This window comes from Leguminivora glycinivorella, chromosome Z, assembly GCF_023078275.1.
Source record: "Leguminivora glycinivorella isolate SPB_JAAS2020 chromosome Z, LegGlyc_1.1, whole genome shotgun sequence".
In the NCBI taxonomy this organism is placed as follows: Eukaryota; Metazoa; Arthropoda; class Insecta; order Lepidoptera; family Tortricidae; genus Leguminivora; species Leguminivora glycinivorella.
Genome location: NC_062998.1, coordinates 46,307,985 through 46,330,828, shown reverse-complemented (window position 1 = coordinate 46,330,828; position 22,844 = coordinate 46,307,985). Strand labels below are relative to the sequence as shown.

General features: G+C 38.2%; 1 protein-coding gene across 2 annotated transcripts in view; it reads right to left on the bottom strand.

Moving 5' to 3' along the window:
* Positions 1 to 22,844, bottom strand: part of LOC125240759 (discoidin domain-containing receptor tyrosine kinase B-like) — a 106,871-nt gene that overhangs the window by 10,273 nt on the left and 73,754 nt on the right. For both annotated transcript variants that reach the window (XM_048148819.1, XM_048148820.1), the window contains exons 6-10: positions 5,966 to 6,261; positions 2,935 to 3,142; positions 1,401 to 1,865; positions 786 to 961; positions 60 to 182 (exon numbers count right to left, since the gene is read on the bottom strand). In XM_048148819.1, coding sequence (XP_048004776.1) covers positions 60 to 182; positions 786 to 961; positions 1,401 to 1,865; positions 2,935 to 3,142; positions 5,966 to 6,261 — 1,268 coding nt within the window. The remainder of the gene's footprint in view (positions 1 to 59; positions 183 to 785; positions 962 to 1,400; positions 1,866 to 2,934; positions 3,143 to 5,965; positions 6,262 to 22,844) is intronic.

Here is a 22,844-nt window from a genome sequence, read left to right as displayed (position 1 = left end):
AGGCGTTTCCTTTGCTTAGGACTTCTTGCAGTAGTTAAATAAGTGAAGTGTATGCGCACCGTGCCAAAGGCGCCCTCGGCCAGTTTGGAGATCATGCGCAACCGGTGTCGCGGGAACTCGATCACGTTGGTCGTCTCCAGCCTCCGCTTCATGTCTATGAACACCTCCTGCTGGCTCGCCGACTGAAATGTACGAAACATTGCATTATTAGCGGGGAAGATTTCATCATCATGTGTCATACATATATCACTGATTGGTGGAGCATTGCATGGGCTGTCCTGTAACAGAGCATTTCATTAAAATGGCTAAATAACAAGACTGAAGGCCGAGGTCCGTTAAGGGCTGAAGACCCGAACCGTCCAGGGAGTCAGTGCTCAAACATACAACAAAAGTATAAGTATCTAAATGTCGATGTTAAAGGCCGAGCTCCGCGTTGGCCCAAAGACCCGAAGCGTGCTCAAATATACAACAAAAATGCTTAACTCCGATAGAAAAAAAAATGAGTGATTTTATGACATCAGGCAGCAAAGGATCAGACGAGCCGCCTGATGGAAAGTCAGTCATCGTAGTCCATGGACATAAGCAAGATCAGGGGAGTCACTTGTGCGTTGCCGACCTTTGAGAACCATAAATACCTGCTTCAGAAGGTAGCTCATTCCACAACTTGCACGTTCTGGCAATAACGAGCGAGAGGCTCGTATGATTGATGCATAAATCAAAAATGTGGTACGGCACTGCGTAGTCATAGTGTGAGGTATCTGTTGAAGAGTGAGCTAGTGACTCACCCGGGCGCTGTGCTTGGATCGCACGGAGCCGGCGGCGGACAGGCGCGCGTCCTCGAGGTCGAGCCGCTCGCCCATGATCTCGGTGGCGCGGTCCGACAGGCTGTCGCCGAGCCGCCGCTTCGTTAGCAGCGGCGCCGAGCTCAGCTCCGGCACTGCGTAGTCGTAATTTGAGCTATCTGTTGGGACGATAAAGATAATTGTATTTACACAACTGCGACCTCATCGAGCTTCATGAAACAATTTGATTTCGTATTAATTTATTACTTCTTAAATTGTATATGTATAGGTCGATTTATGCATGAGAGCTGGCATGCATGAAATGAACAGAATTTTGATTGTATGAGTGACCCCTATACAATGGTAACTAGCAAGAGCTACCATTTTATTGGTTAATCTGTCACACACAATACACCACGATTCCACCATTCGTGCGAGCTCTTGTGAATTGATCTGTACTTAGGCATGTATTCTAGTTTATTTTATGATTATGTGTAATAAATGCTATCTTACTTCAAGAGTGAAACTCATATTGGTCATAAATAAGCTTATAGCAGACTCGGAATAGCAGTAGAGGTCATATAAAACGATTTAATGTGTAATAAAAAAGTGAGTTACCTGATAAAGCTGTATTAGAATCCTTAACAAAGTCTTTCATCTCTAGCAACACGGTACTATAACTAAAATATGGCGCGCACTTGAGAGCCTGATAGGGCTCCTGGTACTCGTCGGACTTAACATCTAACGCGCAGTCTATATTCATCTTATTGGCCGGCAACATCGACACGTGGGACGACGTTCCGCAGCGGCTGTAGCTGTCCTCCCTCTTCTGGGAGACCGTGCTCTTCGCCAAGGGGGACGCGAAGCACTTTCTGTGTCGGTGTCTGTGTACGATGAGGAACACGGCGACGGCCAGCAGGATCACGAGCGCCGTGAGCACCCCCACGACAATGGCCATGTAGAGCGGGTCCTCCTGGTGGGCGGTCGATATGGGGATCTGGGGGTTGCTCGGTATAAGTTTGGTTTTCTCTTTGCCACTGGCTGGTTTTTGGCTCTCGGGCGTGTAGTTGCCTTGAGCGACGTCTGCGAATAGAAAAAATAAAGCACAAGTTAATTAACAAAACGTGACCAACAAACGTTTAAGTAGAGGAGCTCCACTGAGCTTCAATTATAAAATAGCAGGAGGCGTTCTCTGGCGTTGCAGGTTATTTGATTTAGTCTTATATACTCTGAGCATTCTCGAGCCGGCGTCCTTATTATGGTAAGTGGATTTCAGTGCTTTCTATAAATAAAATAATTTTCCAATAACGAGGACTACTGGAAACAGTTTTAAAATTTTGAATTGAATTGATTTGCACTGAAGCTCAGATTAAAAAAAACTATAATGAGAAAACTGTTGAAGCTTTTTCCAATTTTCTTCTATAGCTATTAATCTTAACATGATGGTTAAGAAAGCATGTCCTTATTTTATGCCGTGTTTAATATACTTACTCATTTAGACGGCGAGCGATATCGCATGGTTATAGACAGTCGGACAAGTTTATCACTAGAAAGGGCGCGAAATTCAAATGTTCTGTAGGACTCGAGGCTTAAATATTCCCATTTTTCTAGTGAGGGAAACGGATTGACAGACTTTAGTTTAGTTACACTGTTGACTATTGCCATTGGCGTAACAATTAAACTCGCATAAATGAGCACCGTCTAAATGAGTCTCTAAGCTGTTGTATAGGAACTAAATAAGCCCCTAAGATGGGGTGTGGGGATGAGTTCTCGCAGATATTGTCTTGGACGTTCGATTGATGTGCTTATATAGGCGAGACAACTAAAAAAAACTAATTAGTCCGTCAATTAGATTATCAAAGAATATTAGACACGTATTTTTTCTTTTTTCTCGTAAACGAAAAATGACGACGGTACAGTGCGTTGAAGTTTCGCGTGACGTCACGCCTAGGTACAATTTTTACTTAGAAGTGACGTCACAAGACTTACAAGCCCCCGCTCTCAACTTTGATGCTCTATATCTTTGTATTTTTTATTAATTAGATAAAGCGAAGAATATGTGTTCTTTATTTTTGGACGATCTAACTGATGGACTAAAGAGAATGCCATTTTTTTATGCAGTCGTCATCCCTATAGTTATATAGGCACGTACCCGAGTCGAAGACGACCTCGCTGATCAGGATCCAGCGCGAGGAGAACCGCAGCTCGATGCGGACCCACTTGCCGATGCGGTGGTGCAGCTTGATGCTCACGTTGCGGGAGCTCTCGAAGATGTTGTCTTCGACGTTCGTGTAGCGGATGGGCTCGTCTTGGAAATGGTGACCGCCGATCGAGAACGATATGATCGCCTCCGAAAATACCTTTACAAAATAGAATTACTTTAGTATTCTAATTGTTCTATAATGCATATATAACTTTTTTGTTGTTTTTTACCTATTTGTTTATTTGTATTAGTTAAAACTGCCAATTTGAAGTGTTTACAAAGAGGACCAGTCAATTTATTTGTTTTATCGTGTTTTATCAGCGACCAGGGGAAATACTCAGTCCAGGGGAGATACTGTTGCACAGGGGAGGATACTTTGTGACCAGGGAAGAAACAGTTGTATGAAAAATTTAGTTTTATTTTTTAAGAATTAACTCTATTTATTGTTTTTATTATAATTATTGATTATTTATACTCAGACTTTACATTTCATAACATTCTTACAGCAAGAAAAGTGATAATTCCTTAATGAGTTGTCTTATTTTTCACTTCTCCATATTATCCATTAAAACAAAAATTATTTTAATGTACAATCAATAGGCAACAAGTAAACAAAAACCTATCCTTTTAATATCAGTATTAAACCTTTTTATTAAACTTTTTCACGAAAATTTCATATGAAGTTGAATGTGAATGTGTCCTCTTTTTTTCTTAATAGTTGCGTTTTTCTGGAAAGAAAACCTTCTATCGTAAAGCTAAAATAAAAATAGGTACAACGCTAAACAAAGGTTAAGAGAAAACGGAAATAAAAATAATCAAAACTAGTACAAAAGTATCTCCCCTGGCTTTTTTGATACGCCAGGGGAGATACATTTTCGATGAAAATCAAAAATTGCTGTAAAAGTGTTTCTCGTACGCAATTCATAAATAAACGTAACAATATATTCAACATTTACAGTGGATATTGTTATATATATTAGTATTTAAACAAATGATTGTGAAATAAAAGTGACCAGAGGAAAGACTGCATTCACTCAACATTTCTGTACCCAGCGAGTGCCGTGGCCGAAATAATCAACAAAACGGATGCATAGTTGCCTTACGCGCCTCTTGACGGTAACTATTTAGTTTTATAAAATAAATATGTTATTATGAAGTATTATCTTGAAAAAATATATTTTTTTGTCAGTGCCGTCCAAAGTACCTCTTAACTTAGAATCACCCATATAGGATGTTAACAAATTAGTCACGGATATTTTTACGGCTGATAGTACCCCGCTCCTGGAGTGTATTTATGTATGAAACATTACAGACTTTAGACTTATATTGACCGGGATATAGACCGTGATTACCTTTTTGAAATAACCGTGAATCATTCAAAAATCTTATTACAGGCTTTGTTATGTTTTTTTGGAGAAAACTAGGAAACCACTTTACTATGTTAAAATACCCTGTTAATAAAATAGTGAAATGAGACCTCTCTAGACACTGTTAACGTAACATAACAGACAGTGTTAAACATGGCACATGCAATTACATTAAAGGGGATGATTATTTAGAAAATAAATTATAATTTGTTTTTTGTTCGGTAAATGAAAGCAAAAAGATCATATGAAAATTTTGTTTAATTTGTAGTGAAAGTTAATTGTTTTGATGTTAAATAACGTCCCTAAAATATCCGTGACTAATCTGGTAACACCTTATATGTTATTTTCCCTTTCCCCACTTTATAAAACTTCAGTTATGCAAATGTTTTCAAATTCTAAGCCTTAGCCAGCTACTTGTAGAATACATAAGGTATCAACATCGAGATACCACCGGAGAATACCATTTGGATACCTACATGTAAATGCAGATAATAAGTGTGAGATGTAAGATGTTTATATGTGAATAGATCTAATTTTAGTTAAGGCGGCCAGTTTTTGAAGGAGTGGCTAGTAGGCAAATATCCAGTAACTGGCCATCTTCTTCCTACTATAATGAGTTCTCTTCACTTTGAAATAGAATTCATTTTTAATATGGTGGCCAGTAACTAAAAAGTGGCCAGTTACTGGGTCTTTAGGTATTTGTTGCGAACGCAACCTTTTATTTGTATAGAGCTTACTTATCGCTCGGCCATTTCCGTAAAGATTCATAAACAGCGAATAGGAGCGTACCACCTATGATGTATCGCGGCCAATGAGAGCACCTAACTTAGCTAACCTTTTTAACAACTCAAATCTTGCAAAATCACTCTTTCATCATCTTCGCTACCTTAAACAGCACTTCCATACTTAACCGTTTAGTCAAGTCACCCTTTGTAAACCACCACCTATTTGGAATATAATATTGTCTACTTATATTGAAGTTTTTATAAGTCATCGGCTCCTGATCCTGCACGGCGGCTACAGTATTTAATATATACCTTGTATTGTACTAAAATGAACTTTGTTAACCTATAAATAGAAATGATTTTAACAAGTTACTAAAATTGTCCAGTTACTAGAGATTTGCCCTAACAGTTATATTTGTATTCTCATGATAACAATATTCCCCGTTTTCCTATCTTCGAGTTGCTCGGTAAAATACAAACATTACACAAAACAACAATATTATTACACATTACTTCGGAGTCTGAAGACCTATCGTGTCTAAATAAAGTATGTACTCTGTACATCAGTATTTGATCGGGGCCAAAGAGGATCAAGTATTATAGAGAGTTACTATCAAAGTAAAATGTGTAATCACAGGGCATAGACTGCCATCTCTCGACACAAGCTTAAAACTTTTAAACCTCAATTTTGACAATTTGGCCCATATTCTTACCTTGATATATGTTAAAATGTCAAATATTAATATTAGCGCCATCTAGCCGAGCGTCCCCCAAAGGTGTAACGCCATCTAAGTCACCGTACCTATTTCTATATGGTTCTGAGGTACGTTTTTTTCTTAGACTGTAGCTGTCTATACGGAGTTAGATATGTGTTTGATCGGGACTAACCTGCACCTCCCTCATGAACTTGTTGTTGCAGTAGAGATGCACGGCGCTGAACTCGCGCACTTTGTCGAACTCGAAGACGATGGCGGGCGGGCCGGGCCTGGTGTCGTTGCGCCAGCCGACCCAGGCGGAGTTCTGCGAGGCCTCGCGGATCTCGTCGCCGCCGAACTTGCCGTCCACGAGCTGCCCGAGCCCGCCGCGCAGTTCGTCGCCCCACGCGCCGTCGTAGATCATGTCCGTCAGCTCCACGCCGTTGCTGCGCTTGTCGCCTTTCGGCATGTTGTATGATACTATGCCCACTGTCGACAATATTTTCAACGTTAAATCCACGTAATTAATTAAATCAATGTTTCGCAAGCAGCGTCAGTCATGCCATGGTAGCCCAAACTTGATACAACAATTCTCCTTCAATTGCTCAAAGGTTAACTGGAAGAGATCCCTTAAGGGATAAGTTCGCCTTTGTACTAGTGATAAGATCTTATTCCTGTGTGTTGTATTCTTTTTTGGTACAATAAAGTGTTTGTTGTTCTACTACTACAATTACACTTTTTTTTTCGATCAATACATACTTCTACATTCTAGGTACTATATTTTAACCTCAATGTGAACTCAAAGATAAAGATCGTATCGACAAAAATAATCCGTATGCAGAAAGGCACATCTACCCACAATTTCACCCACCTCTATGTACATAGTTATTCATTCAGATATAATCTATGATTGTTAGAATTAGAGGCTCTCTGAGCTGCTCGTGATAGTTGGACTTCAGTGTGGATTAAAAAGCTTTAAGGAACTGTATTCACTTTTATATTAAATTTCAAACCATAAACTAATCACCAGTGTCGTTAAACTTTCACGTCTGGCAATTTTTGTTTGTATTTAAGTTTATGTTGACAACTTTATAAAAAGCGCCTCAATATTTGCCAACTAACCAGTTCAAGTGTATGTCCTTGTAAAATATCCATGGAAATCCTCAGTCCAACTTTTGAACCAATTTGAAACTAACAGCACTCCAACGCTCGTAACGACTGAAACAAGCTTTGGAGCATCTAAATGGAGCACCCAATTATAATCCATAAAAATCCGACTTTGCACAAACATCCCGAATATAAAACATATGTAGCCTAAAACGCAATAGCTAAACCACAAATGCATGAACTAAGTCTGTTAGACAGATGTTACTTTATTTAGGGACCAACGTAATGAGACTAATCAGTATTAAAAGCAATTTTTTAACAGAAACGTGTTCATTGTAACTTGTAATCTAAAAAAATGTCTTGACACCCCACGCGCGAAATTGCGACGAGCGACGACCGACCTCGCCTGTTTCTCTAAAGCTCTTTAGCTGTTTGACTAAGAAGATTAATAATCTTCTATTCGCGGGACCAAATACTGGGCAGATTATTATATTAACATTTTAACATGACTATCAGATCTTGTTTCAGCTGTGTGAGCAAAAGAAATTATATCTTTGTGTAAAATAAAAGAAATGTAAATAAGGGTACATATGCCTTCGAGTATGTTCTTCTTGTAGTGCACAGCCAAACTCTGTGAAGATAAGTTAAGCGCCGGCTGTTCTGAGATAGTAATGTAAACAAACAGCCCATAGTATTAGTTACGTATGTGCAGATGTAATCCGCATATTGTAACATATAACAAAAGACTGTTTGAAATTCTTTAACCCTTTTTTAACGATAAAAGGTGAGTAACTTAATCACAATCAGCTTATGTTATTCTCAAATATTTTGCAATATGTAGATAACTGATAAATATTATAACTTCTAAGTAAGCTCGGATATTTTAAATATTATGTCTAAAGGCTTTGTAGTGGAACATTATATCTGTTTTTTTTATGAGCCTTATCACATTATAATAATAATCTAAATGGTACTCAATAGTATATTATATAACGGTAACGTTATGAAGGCTATAAAAGTTGAGTACCGCGGTTAGGCCACGAAGGCTTGCCGAGTGGCCTAAGTAAGGTACGAGACTTTTATAGCCTAAATAGTTTCGTGATAAGTTTACAAATGTCAAACATACCATAGACAAGAGAAATAGAAAATAAGCCGGTTTTCAATTACGAAAAATGTGGTTGCGTTCAAGAATATTTAAATGTCGAATGTAAAATTATTGGATAAACTTATGATTTTTACCTTTGTTTTGCAATATCTAATATGTAAAACGCATTTAAGTTTATTTTTTAATCTTGATTTAAATTATGAACCTAAATATTATATTATTTATTAAAAGTTACTTATTACTGTAAATGAAAACATACCTGATAAATGGAAGTTGTGCTTTTAAAAAAAAATTAACAGAACTCCTATATTCATATGATTACTGCTAGCAGTAATCCTATGAACCTATAGACAAATAGACTTTCTCATCGTTACTCAAATGAACTTAATTTGGATACCGCTGACAATAATCTAATTGACACATTTAAGTGCTGGAGTAGAAAAACGTTTTTAAAGTTATTACCCATGTTATCTTTCAATTAACATATGTACTACATAAATGCTGGAATTATCTAGCAAGCAATCTATCATTGGCATCTGCTACTGAGTACACAGAATAGAAAAGCAATTTCCACAGTGCAAATGTATGCCTAAATTATGGACCTATCATGCTGTCGTTAAAAAGTACATAGCTATTTTCCCGGAAAAATCGTTGCATAATTTAAAATAAAATTGTCGGTATAGTTGCTGTCGTGACAATTGTCTCGTCATCCTTTCTGATAAGTGTACACTGTATCATACGTAGAGTGTACTTACTCGTAGTTCATAACTTCGAGCTTCGAACAGATATAATAGGTGTGTACTTGCGTAGTCGAGGTCTACAATCAGTTGAGAACCTTGTGCAGTTTAGGTTTATTGTTTACGATGGACGTGGAACATATAAATTGGGTTACAATGCTTAAATACGTTCGGACGCCATTTGGACAGCACATGATCCCGCATGCCACATGAAACGTATTTTTATGAGCTAAACACTAATACCAATGCAGCTTTAAAGAATCGATATTTTACAACACAAACAACACCCGTAAACTTAATAATAACAGGAACCTGTATGGAGTTCGCTCTTGTTTTCAATCTTGTTGCTTTTGTTTCAAGATTGAATTTTAAACTGTTTTTTGTTTCGGCCCTGTGATATTACCACAATAACGTGCTTAAATGTGGCTCGCTCTTCACCACTTAGTTTATCGGGTGTTGCAATCAGAACGTACTCGGAATCGCTAAACAAAAGGGACAAAATACCTCAGAAACGAGCCTTTTAAATTATGCCTGAAAGTTATGCCACGTTTAAAAATAAACTCGATTTTAAAGCGATTTTGCGCCAGTTGAGGACGTGTTTGAAATCGTACAAGCTGAGTATAAAATCCCAGTCTCTATTTCTGCACTGGTAGCGCGTTTACGTCCAATACTCATACTCATACTCATACTCATATATTTATTCATAATAGTTCATATTATATGTCACATACATTTTAAATACAATTATTTGCAGAATTGATATTCGTAACATTAAAATATTTTACATACTTATTCTAAGCTTAGGTACTTATTTGGTACTCTATAAACTCCTTAAAGCTGTAAAAAGTGTGCTCGATAAGCCATCGTTTCAGTCGCGCTTTAAAGCTCATCAGTGACGGTGCGTTTGTGACATGACCCGGCAGTCTGTTGTACACAGTCGGCCCCATCACATGCGTTACTTTGGCAGATTTTGCCAGCTTGTGCTTTACGCCCAAGAGTTTGTGGGCATTCCGCAAATTGCGACCGTGAACGTCAGCTCCACTCGCGTATTAATATATAATGTTGTGAACCTTCAAAATAGTAAACCTCTACTAAACACTAAACTAAAGAAGTAAAGTATTACTACCAAGTAAAGACATTGCAAACCCGGTCAATGCTCGGTAAAAATGATTAGTCTTATAATCGATATGAACGTTTAAAATGTGAGTACTATGGCAAGTTTTATTAATATTCAAAACGCATAACCACACACCTGGGACGATTGTTAGCCAGTCATGTTTAAGTAAACATTCATTATATTGAAGGAAAATAGCTGAATATAATAAGGTATGTTATAACAAAATAGGATGTATTATAGCTACATCTCTAGATTGTATGTAAGGTACAGCGGGGCAAATCTCGACTGGGGGGCAATTGTAACTGATCCATTTTTTCCATTATTACACTATGATGTTGAGTTTTACATGTATCCACAGAACACGCCTACCATATATAACCGGTGGACACTCTATTTAATAATGCAAACATTGTAAAACACGGAAAAAATGGACCAGTTACATTTGCCCCCCAGTCGAGATTTGCCTCGCTGTACCTTAATATTAATATGATAGTGAGGTATCTACTGGTATAATAATTTTGTCAAATAGGAGGATCCCTTATGCTGTGATTGTAATGTATCTATGTAAACTAATCTATACTAATATTATAAATAGGAAAGTGTGTGTGTCTGTTTGTTTGTCCGGCTTTCACGGCAAAACGGAGCGACCAATTGTCGTGATTTTTTAAGTGGAGATAGTTGAAGGGATGGAGAGTGACATAGGCTACTTTTTGTCTCTTTCTAACGCGAGCGAAGCCACGGGCAAAAGCTAGTACTACCTAAAGCTACATATTTGACCAAAAGCGATTTCTTTTCAATTCATGTGTCGACTGTAGAACCTGATGATGGTGAGGGTGGAACAACGCACATGTGTATTACATTGTGTAACCCTTTGGATTAGCAGGTGTTCGCTTACTATCATATTATGTATGTATTAGTTGTAAGTTTTCTAGTCACCTACTTTCTACTAAATTTACTGTTGAATATTTTGTTTAAAGGGGCCCACTGACTATAAGTACATTGCCCGATATCGACTTGTCTGCTAAAAGCTAAAACGACAGAGTCGAATAACAGACATGGCTGTTTACCGTTAAGGCGGCCGAAATTGTTAGGTACGATACTCGTACATGGCACGATAATTATATTATTAAGCCAAACGGAACACTAAAAGAATAATGAAAATAAAATATATAATGTGCGAAATGCGAGAACATGAAACTCCACAAGAGTGGCAAATTATGAACATTTGTACCTAATCCTATGCGCAATCATTGTAAACGTTAAAACGTGCGTTAGTTGCGTACCATCCACTTTTGTGTATACAACTAAGATGTTTAACATTGTCCTCTTCATGTTTTACTTAAATTATGCCTTTTAAAATATCCACTGCGACTAGGGTTTCTGATTTCTCGACCTATTAGAATTTAGAAGTCTCGAGTTTCGAGAAATCTCGAGCCCTCTCGAGTCTCGAGTCTTTTTTTATAAATGGTAAAATTTTGATAAAATAATAAACAACAATATGATTAGTAGTTTTTATTGCACCACACTATTATAAAAAATGCGTAAGAGCAATAAAAATCTTCTTTGAAATAAACATAAATCAAATTTTAACAAGAAAACTACAATTATAGTTTTGAAAATAATACCTAATCATTTAACTTCCCCGCCTGTGCACGGGTTAAGTAAATTAAAATGTCATGTATTAAATCATAATGTCATTGAAATTAAACGTTTAAAATAACTTCTTCTTCTTCCTCGTTTCCTCATTGCCGAGGATCGCGACCACAAGTAGCGTGTCTCCATTGAACGCGGTCATAAGCCATGTAGACTGCACAGTATACACTGTCGCCACACGATTTCTTCACACAGTCAGACCATCTCTTACGAGCCCCACCCCAATAATGTTTACCATTAATTCGCCATATTATGCATTGGTGCTCTCATAATGTGTCCGAAAAATCTGAGAGTCGCTCTAGGCATATTTTGGAGAGACGTGTGGTGATATTCAGTTCTTGCAAAACAGAGATGTTTGTTAGTTCTTCTAGCTTTTCAAGTTATACTCGTAGCAGTCTTCGCCAGCACACATCTCAATAGCGTCAATCTTAGACACATCAAAACTTTTCAGGGTCCAAGTTTCGGCACCATACATAAATATCGAGATTATCGAGAAAACAAGAGATCGAAATAATTGCACTTTATTTTGACGTCGGATTCCTCTGTTCTTCCAAATCTTGTCGAAATTAGCCATAGCACTCTTCGCAGGTTATCAATGACCCAAGATACATAAACGCGCTGACTTTTTCGTAATGACGAATTGCTTTTAAAAACACGAGGCTGTCAAAACTAGCCAAAGTCGCTGCCAGCTTACGTTGGAATGAGAGGTTAGATCGCTTTATCTCGTTATAATTTATGGCCGCCGTTCGACACCGTCCCCACCGCCTCGCGATGAGACCGGGCAGAAGGTAAAAAGTTGCATTTCACTTCAGGTCATGCTTTACATTCGGGCCTCGAGACGTCTCGAGTACCTGTCATTTTTTTCTCGTCTCGAATGAAGCCGAAATTCTCGAGAAGTCTCGAGTTCGAGACTCTCGAGCAGAAACCCTAACTGCGACGCTACAAGAGTTAATAGCTTAAAAGCTTGTACCTAGTCCTGGCCCTGTGTGTCAATATACGGAAGTTGTCTTGTCTGTTATAAATCTTGACATAAATCGGACATCATATTAAATTCGTTTTGTACACAAATGTACCTATACAAAACGGGGCATTATTATATCACAAGTTTTTACTAATAACGTCTGAACGTGTAATTCCTGTATTTATGTATTTATTAGAATTTAGCTATATAAAACCTAGGAAATAATATATTAAAAGCATGTCTTACAAACCATTGCAATATAAAAGAATTGAATTATTAAATGAAATAGGAGAAAAATAAATATTCAAAAATGTTAATGTTAGTTAAATTAACGAACTGCGTTGTGAGTTCATACAATCAGGCGCGCGTTGTTCTTTTTTCTGGCTGTATTTACAAGTGCTGGGCTGGCAGTCACTAAATTCAATTGTGGAAGTTCGGTGTGTACAGTAGGTACTATGCAAACCTCAATAGATCGATTTCAGATAAAAGGTTATTTCGCTCACAGTTGCCGTCCGATCGGTACGAACATTTTAATGGGAGGCGCACATGGCGCGCTGCGGGCGAGGAGGACGTCGAACGCCCTAAGAAATTAATAATATTAAATGAATTTTAATAAGGGCGAAGACTGAGCAGTTTATAATTGATGTATTCTCTGCGCGAATGTTTCCCCATCCTCATTCACTTATATAGACTATTTACATTGTTTAAAACAAGTTTTATTCAATAAATACCGAGCGAGTTGATCGTCATACGATAGCATGTCGTCCATGCCCTGTGATTTGACGGTTTCGATTGCTACGGTACAGTGAGACTATCACTAGTCTGGGTAATATGTTGGGTTTTCACAGGAGCAACATTTTCATAAAAGACGAATAAGGAAATATGTAAAGCTACTAATTGATTCATAGTAGCGGGGAGCTGCCATGCGCCAACTAGACAGCGACAAAGGATACAAACTAATAGCACTCCATTTATTTGCGTCTGGCGCGGCAAATAGAAATAATAGCTGAATAAAAATACAATTTTCCCGTCACCATGTTACCAACGGAATGCCTGAAAGAGCTTATGTTTAACCTGAAGGCTCAAGTGCATGCGCTCATTTGCTGCACTGGTCGCGTGCAATTACTGACTCCAGTACAATGTGTTTTCGTTAATGGCTTGCGCTTTTTCGAGGCGGCAGCTTAATATTCCCGGAAAGCTTTATATGACATGGCTCCGAGTTTTATTTTCAGGCTTCGAATTTGACATTAAGAGGCCTTATTCCTAAAGACGAGCGTTTTTTGCAAAATAGAACCTTTTTCATTCAAAATTATAAAGAAACTATAAATGATTATTAAAAAAATGATAATGTTCCTAAAAGTACATATCTTAAGCTAGAAAGTCAATTGGTACTACTTTAAAATATGTCTTTTTATACTTCCGAAAAATCAGTTTTTTCGGAAGACGTTTTCAATTTTCATAGTGGGATAGCTCGTTTAGAATCGGGGTAATAAATGATCACAATCCTATTTGTTATATCCTGTACGAGTTAGCTAATACTTTGACATTTTAAGATTTACTTGAAATGGTGGATAAATAACCTTCCGTATCCTCCCCATTTTTTCGATAAAAAGAGGTTTACATTATGTATTTTTCCTGCGATTCCTGCATTTTTTGTAACTCTTAAATAATATTATCCTAAACTAGAACTTCTTATTGACCTATAAGAAAAAATCATACATATAAGACATACCTTTCTGTCGATAGATATGTTTTTAAAACACCTAAAATTCGAATAAAAGACACTGTGCTAACGCGAGCCCGCTCAGTCTGCGCCGAGCGCTCGAAGACAACGGACCTGCGTTTGATTGTCCGGCGCACCTAGCTTTCGTAAGCAGCTCGATAGTTCCGAGAAGTGCCGTAAACTGCGACTAAACAAATCTTGATCCTTTTTACACCTTATGCAATTTTAGCATTCGACATGCTTTTCATATGATTTTGGATTTTAAGTTATACGTGAAGTTTGTTGAGAGTTTGAATTATTATTATATTTTGGGACCAGGATGAGGTTCTGGTTCTCATGATGATGGAGTCAGGCAGGAGATGTTCAACAGAACTGCTATTCTACTTATCATAACTCCACCATGTTTGGGCTCATTAGATTTGGGCTGATGAGCACCATCGATCTAGATGAGGTCCAAGGTCTCATGATGGAGTCAGGAGGTGGTCAACAGAACTGCTATTCTCCTCATCATAACCCCATCATGTTTGGGCTCATTAGATTTGGGCTGACGAGCACCATCGAACTAGATGAGGTCCAAGGTCTCATGACGGGGTCAGGAGGTGGCCAACAGAACTGCTATTCTCCTCATCATAACCCCATCATGTTCGGGCTCATTAGATTTGGGCTGACGAGCAGCATCGAACTAGATGAGGTCCAAGGTCTCATGATGGAGTCAGGAGGTGGTCAACAGAACTGCTATTCTCCTCATCATAACCCCATCATGTTTGGGCTCATTAGATTTGGGCTGACGAGCACCATCGAACTAGATGAGGTCCAGGGTCTCATGATGGAGTCAGGAGGTGGTCAACAGAACTGCTATTCTCCTTATCATAACCCCATCATGTTTGGGCTCATTAGATTTGGGCTGACGAGCACCACCGAACTAGATGAGGTCCAAGGTCTTATGACGGGGTCAGGAGGTGGCCAACAGAACTGCTATTCTCCTCATCATAACCCCATCATGTTCGGGCTCATTAGATTTGGGCTGACGAGCACCATCGAACTAGATGAGGTCCAAGGTCTCATGATGGAGTCAGGAGGTGGTCAACAGAACTGCTATTCTCCTCATCATAACCCCATCATGTTTGGGCTCATTATAAATATGTGGAAGGTCGTTAATAATAATTAATGTTTTATTAGGGTACCCCTACATGTAAAGAGGGGGCAGATATTTTTTTTCATTTCAACCCCAACGTGTGATATATTGTTAGATAGGTATTTAAAAATCAATTAGGTTTTACTAAGATCGATTCTTGATAATTTTCATATTTTCGGAAATAATCGCTATAACTTTTGAACCATATGTTTAAAAATATGAAAAAAATCACAAAAGTAGAACTTTACAAAGACTTTCTTTGAAAATTTGTTTTGAACTTTATAGGTTAGTTTTTGAGAAAAATACGGAAAACTACGGAACCCTACACTGAGCGTGGCCCGACACGCTTTTGGCCGGTTTTTATTTTATTTTAATACTTTTCTGTGCTATTCATACATAGCCACCCTAGGTGATTCAGTATTGACAGCTTCTTTTTTTTCTGTTCTGGACGTAAGTGCATGCTGTTCTTATAAAAATATGAAAGTCACTATAACTGTGATAATTTCCGAAAATATTAATATTATCAAAAAACGATCTTAGTAAACCCTTATTAATTTTTAAATACCTATCCAAAAATATATCACACGTTGGGGTTGGAATGAAAAAAAAAAATCAGCCCCCACTTTATTATTAGCAATTTAATTCAAAACTATCAAGATTATTCGTGTCTGCGTTGAAACGCGCGTTGAGTTGCCGGTGCTCGCGTACCGAGCGCCAACGCCATCTATCGATGGCCGTTTCGTGAAATTGATGAGCGCTCTAAGGAGTAAGGGGTCTTAAAACCTTGAAGGTGCGGGCTAGCGGCTGGCTATTTCTGCACGGAGCCCGGAAAGGCACTTGCTACTGTTACCCGACGATACGACAGGTTAACATTTTATACGACTGTCTGTTCCGATATCCGACGGGCCTGAGAAAAATGTTACGTCAAATATGTTTGTTCAAAAATGCAATTGACAGCGTTCCTTGGAAGTTTTCTACGTGTGTTTCAAGTAATGATTTTATGTTTTTGGGTGCGTTAGTTAATGCTTCATAAAAAGTTATGATCGCGCCACGCAACACACTTAAATAAAACCTACATAAAAGTTAAATACGCTAACGCGAGAAGGCTCATTAATTATTGAACAAGTTTTTATGACAACAGATCTCTTTACTTAATGTAGATTTCTGTTACCCGGTAGTTCTTAGACCTAGAAACTAACAAACATGATCATTGAACACAAAAGCCAAAACACGAATACGTTAGTTTTGACGAAATAAACGTAGAGAAAACCCTTTCCGCGACGAAGTAGTTACTTAATGCGTTATTTACCCGTGCAATTGGCAGACGACAAATAAATCGAGTATTTGTTATGATACGCGCCATATGTGTATTTACTGGTTCAGTTCATGATAATTTCAATTCATAGCGATTAAGGTATAAGTGGAACTATCATTGCCTCAACTGGAAAATAGTCGTAATAAGCAATTCAGAGAACGAGCAAGCAGTTGGTAATATGTACATGCCAGTTATAATTACAAGTACCTACATTATCGTTACCAAAGGATTAAAAACGTTGGCAAGAACTCTTTCGCTGCGATAGCTTATTCTAAGAACAGCCCTCATGGCCGGCAGTTAATTTGACATATAATTGCATATTTATGTAAAGTGCGGTTGAAAAGCCACAACGGTTATTTGCATTTAAGTTTCTTTCATGTTTAGCCACCAGTCAAATAATGGCTAATTATTTTCAGATTTACGAGTCGCTCGCCGTGCGATTATGTTGCAATTTCAAGAAACAGGGCTGACTGACTTGGTTTTATGCTTATATTGAAGTATTTACTTATGTACCACTTATGTAACATATGTAACTACGAAGTCAAACCGGGGATCCGGCAGGCCACTTCGGCGGTGGCGGGATAACCTGGACTAGGAATTTTAAATTGATTGGCTAGAATTAGCACTAAACAGAGAAGAATGGAAAGAGGGGAGAGGCCTTTGCCACAGCAGACTCTGAATAATAATAATTGTTATTATGTAAGACGACGAACTCTAGTGATTCACTTTAGAAAAATAGTTCAATAACGTTGAATATTATTTCCATTCTTTGAACTTGCGAAGATAGGTTACATTACAATTACCTACATATCAACATTACAAATCACGAACAGACCTTAACGGGCACTTACGAGATCACTTCGGTCCTGTAAATCGATTAAAAGTATTTTTGTTAGAGAACGTAAGCGTAGTTATTTATTCCACGTAATACATTAAGTAACTCACCTAACTATCCTCCGAGATTAAGTATCTACAGAGTATTATTCCCATACGAATTAAACACCAAAGCGATATTTCGTAATATCAGTTAGCATCAACAGAATCACAGCTGAAAACATCCATTCGACAATTGTAATGCCTTTGCCTACGTTTAGAGTTGTGATCAAAGCTAGAGAATGTTTTACACCTCGTACTTTACGCGTTGCACTTGTAGTAGAATGATGCGAGGTAAATAAAAAGAAACTAAATAAAAGCTCACACTTATCAAACGCCGGCATTACATTGTCGTGTAGCACGAGCGACCTGCAAATTACTCCAGTGCACTCGCAACTATTCGAGAAAAGTCTGTTTGACGCCCTGAAATATTGTATTACCTCTCTGTTGTTCGCGTTCATTCTTTTTGCAAGCACGTGTTTCAGTAATAAAAGGTCTTCACAGTCGCCCTGTAAATAATAGAGTAGTACGAGCGACGTACTAAGTCTATATAAAATTCAATGCTATTTCGTATTGTCTGATGTTAAGTGGTAACACAGATCAATACAACAAGATGGCCCTTACAGGGCGACTCGCGGTCACCAAGCATACGACAAATCAGGTTTATAAAAGTTTGAACGCGTGCGACACCGATCAGTAGCGCCCAAGTATACGACCCGCTAACAGTGTCCGTGTCCGCTCGGGAAAAAATCTTAAATAATCAATTTTGGTTGCAAACAATGGTCTCTTACAGCATAAAGTGGTGTGGCAAGTCTTCTAACACTTCTACATGTAAAAAAGATGGAACAACATTCCACAGTTAAGTAAAATTAATTATTTTGTTGAATATTGTTTATTGTCCGCGGAGTTCATTTATACTGGTCAATATGGTTGTGCTGAGCGGCGCCGAGGCGCGTCCATCCCTCTTTACCGAGTTAACAATGTGATATGCTATCCCTTTCACGTAAACGACTAGGCATGGGGCCATGTTAGTTTATGTCTGTTGCGGGAACTTCGTACTGCCGTTCGTACCATGTGCTACCATTTTATGAAATATAAAAGAAAGCAGATTTGTAATAGTGAATAATTATCTAGAATCTGTAGAGTCTGTAGTGGTATTTAGTTCATTGATTAGTTTAGAATATTTAGTTGGTTATTTAACTTAGTAAACGTAAGTAAAAATGCACAGTTTAGTTATTAGTTACTAGAATGATTTTTATTGAGATGCTATCACAATTATCATCCTCCTTGCGTTATCCCGGCATCGGCATTCGCCACGGCTCATGGGAGCCTGGGGTCCGCTTTGGAAACTACTACCAAGATTTGGCGTAGGCACTGGTTTTATGAAAGCGACTGCCATCTGACCTTCCAACCCGAAAGGTAACTAGGCCTTATTATAATTTAATTATAATATTATAATTTGTTGCAAAACAAATTCACCACAGTACTGGTACCGGTACCATTGTCTATAATAGACATGTCCCATTCCCATCCCTACTGCTAATCATAAAGGCGCGCCATTATTTGAAACGACCAATGGCAGCACCGTGCGCGCCCGCCTCACCCCGCAAGGATTGGTGATTTGCGTCTCGAACAATATCGCTTGCATTTGGCTTCTAGTGGGGTGTTCTGTGAGTGGTAATAAATGTAATAAAAGTACAGAGCGGCCGTCTTACTTGAGCGCGTTTTGTGTACTCTTCAGGTACTTTCCTAAGCGGGTTACCTGATACCGAGGAATTTATATTGCGTTCGTTATTTCTATTCTATTTAAACTGGGCTGGGGACATTCTATTCTCTGAAAAATGAAAATAGAAGACCAAGAACGAAAGGACAATTACTTATTGAAAACTCCCCGCCGCGGTCCCGGGTTCGAATCCCGGTAAGGGCATTTATTTGTGTGATGAGCACAGATATTTGTTCCTGAGTCATGGATGTTTTCTATGTATATAAGTATTTGTATATTATATATATCGTTGTCTGAGTACCCACAGCACAAGCCTTCTTGAGCTTACCGTGGGGCTCAGTCAATTTGTGTAAGAATGTCCTATAATATTTATTTATTTATTTATTTATTATTTATTTATTAACTTAATAATGCTTATAAAAAATAAGATGTGTAATTGCAATATTTCTAAAAGCAATTCGTAGATGATATCATTGATCGTGGCCTATTTCCAGGCACTGGAGGTGGTTGAGCCGTCTAGACGTTCAGCGAGTCGCCTACTACCAATTATTACAGATCGCGATGTTCAAAGGTTAAAACACCCATTAATTACGTGTGTAATTAAAACTGTTTACTCATCCGCGAACATCCAATAAGCCGCAGAATATTATTCGAATGTCATCAAAAACCCCAGTACGAAATTGATGGCAAAAGATCTCGAGAGACGCAACTAAATCGTGGCTAAAATATTAATATTCGTGTATGAGCTCAAAGGCTCTATACTTCTAGGGGATATAGGGAATAGCAACAGGAGCCTGCATATCCTTCAGAATAGTGGTATTTCAAACATGGACCTTATTGGATGGTACTGCAGTTCAATTTTCTGTTTAAAGAACGAAACTGTCCGGACCGAGCATCACAAAGTATGAATCTGCTATTCGCAGGACTTTGAAATAGCAATACAGTATCGAAGTGATTCAAAGAGAATCGCATAGAATATAAAAATGAAATGCGTTTGTTAGTTACCTATAAACTCGAGAACGGCTGGACCGATTTACGTAATTTTGGTATTGAAATGTTTGTATTAGACCGCAGAAGGTTTAGGCAGTGTAAAAACACGTAAATATTGTGATGATAATTAGAAAACAGTGATTCTTTTTTCCCATACAAATTGTTCCTACCTGACAACTTGACAATGACGTGACGTTAATGACAGGTGCGTTCCAAACTTACATTAATGACGGATGCGTTCCAAACGCATTGTGATTTTATTAATTTATCTTGGCAAAATAATGTGAAAATTAGTAATTATTCCGTTAAAGAAATAAGGAATGGCAAAATAATGAGAAAATTAGTAATTATTTCGTTAAAGAAATAAGAAATAATACTAAATCGGAACGCACACGTCACGTCTGTTACAGCTATTTTAAGTAGTCTATGAAGTTGTCATTGTCAAATTGCTTGCCAGATTTATAAATTTCTCTAATAGCTGTAACAGACGGTTAGATTTGGTTCGGGCCGGACCGGTCGGATTTGGTCCGCGTGCTCTACAGACGGCCGGATATGGTTCGGAGCGAATTAAATCCGCTGTCCGACTCGAACCAAATCTGACAGTTTGTTACAGCTATTAATTTTATACTTCACAAAAGTAGTGATGAACCGGTACCATCGCAAATAAATAGTTACATTCGCTCCGTGCAAAACTTAGGCGAAGGAAACCGAAACGATCACAATCCTCAAGATCTCTACACACATGGCGATCGGTTGCTCGATTAGAGTGAGATAGAGCGATAGAGTGAGGCAATACATGTTTGTCCTTCTCTACCTATTGCTCCATCTCACTCTGATCGTGCAACAAGTAGTTGATTAGGTGGATGTCACACTGGCTCCGATTCGCATCGCACAACCGGAGCCAGTGTATCATCCACCTTAATATGTAGCGGCCAGGTAATGCGGCTAAAAAATATTGCTTGAAATGAAATGAATGAGATGTCATAACAGAAAAAAAATCTGTTATGGCCGCTGTACACATGTGGCCAACGGTTCCGCCAACCCTTGGTGGAACCCCTTGGCCAAGATAAGAGTCGCTGTTTACACATTGGTGAACCAATCACTTGGCATTGGCTCTTCATGAAAGATGGACGTGGAATGGAAAAGGCTATTTAATTCTAGAACATTTACGTTGTCAGCAAAATTTGATTAAAAAATAATAACCCCGTAGTAAAATTAAATTATTTGAAATATTAACAATTTTTTGAATATTCTGATAAGCACATTTATCTTTTTTAGGCAATACATTAAAAATTTGCAAGGTTATTTTATTTCCTAAAATCAACACTATTATTGGCATAGATAAACTTATTATTTTCGTAAATATTTCACTACTGTCCTTTCTGACGGCTGACGACAAACTGAATGAAGCGCCAACGTGTAAACGCAGTTGGCCATTGGCGCCAAGATCCTTTGATGTGTGGACAAAAAACCGACACCAATCGGTTGGCCGGCCAGCGCAAGCGCCAACTGCCAACTTACGGCCAAGTAGCCCTCTACACGCTTGGCCAAGGGGTTGGTGGAACCGTTGGCCATATGTGTACAGCGGCCATTAGACGTTGTCAACTGTTATTGCTGTGATTTGTGTTTTGAGATAAAATAAAAATAGTATATTTTTGTAGTTGGAATAAACTAGCGTAAATGGTGTATTTTAAATGAATGGTAAAAAAACTCCAAATTGATTTCAAAAGCAATTTAAAGTATTACAGTTAGTAACTAAAACAACGCAATAACAGGATGATTGCCACAAGAGGAAAAAGGTAAGTCATCTTATCTCTTCAATAGGTATTATGTGTATATTAAATAGGTACGCTATAATGTAATTAATGATGTAGCTACTTAATTGTTTCAAGTAAAAATGGTCACTTTGCCTTGCCCCATGTTTTGCGCCTCCAAGTATAAGGCGATACGAAGTACGCCGGGCAGCTAGTACATATATAAAATACTCAGGGGAGGGGGCCAAGGTGTACCTCATAATTCTAAATGTCAAGCGTTAGAGCGCTGTATGAAACGGAAGGTCTTATGAGGTCGTCACAACAGCGCATAAGTCTTTATAGTTCAGCGCGAAGGTTTAGCAATAAGGGGATCTCTGTGACATTTAGTAGCAATGTCAGGTCTGGCCGTAATACTGTCTGTACGCGTGCTGTGCCTCTCAATAGAATAAGTTTTCTTATATCGGCACCAACTTTATTAAAGTAGAAACTTTTTGTAGTAAAGAAAACCACAACCACATGATTCCTATTGTCCATATAAAGCATTAAACATGTTCAATATGAAAGCACATTTGTGCATTTTCCATGCTGGAAAGCCCTTTCTTAAAAATAGATTTAAGTACGAAAGCTGAACGTAAATAATTTATTAATTAGTAATATTTTTTACAACTTATACGTATACATACAATCACGCCTGTTTCCCCTAAAGGGGTAGGCATAGCACATGAAACTGCTAAAGTTACAGTGCCACTCTTGGCAAATAAGGTTGAAAAAAAAAACGAAACTGTGACATTGCAGTGGCAGGTTGCCAGCCTCTCGCCTACGCCACAATTTAACCCATATCCCACAGTCGCCTTCTATGACACCCACGGGAGGAAAGGG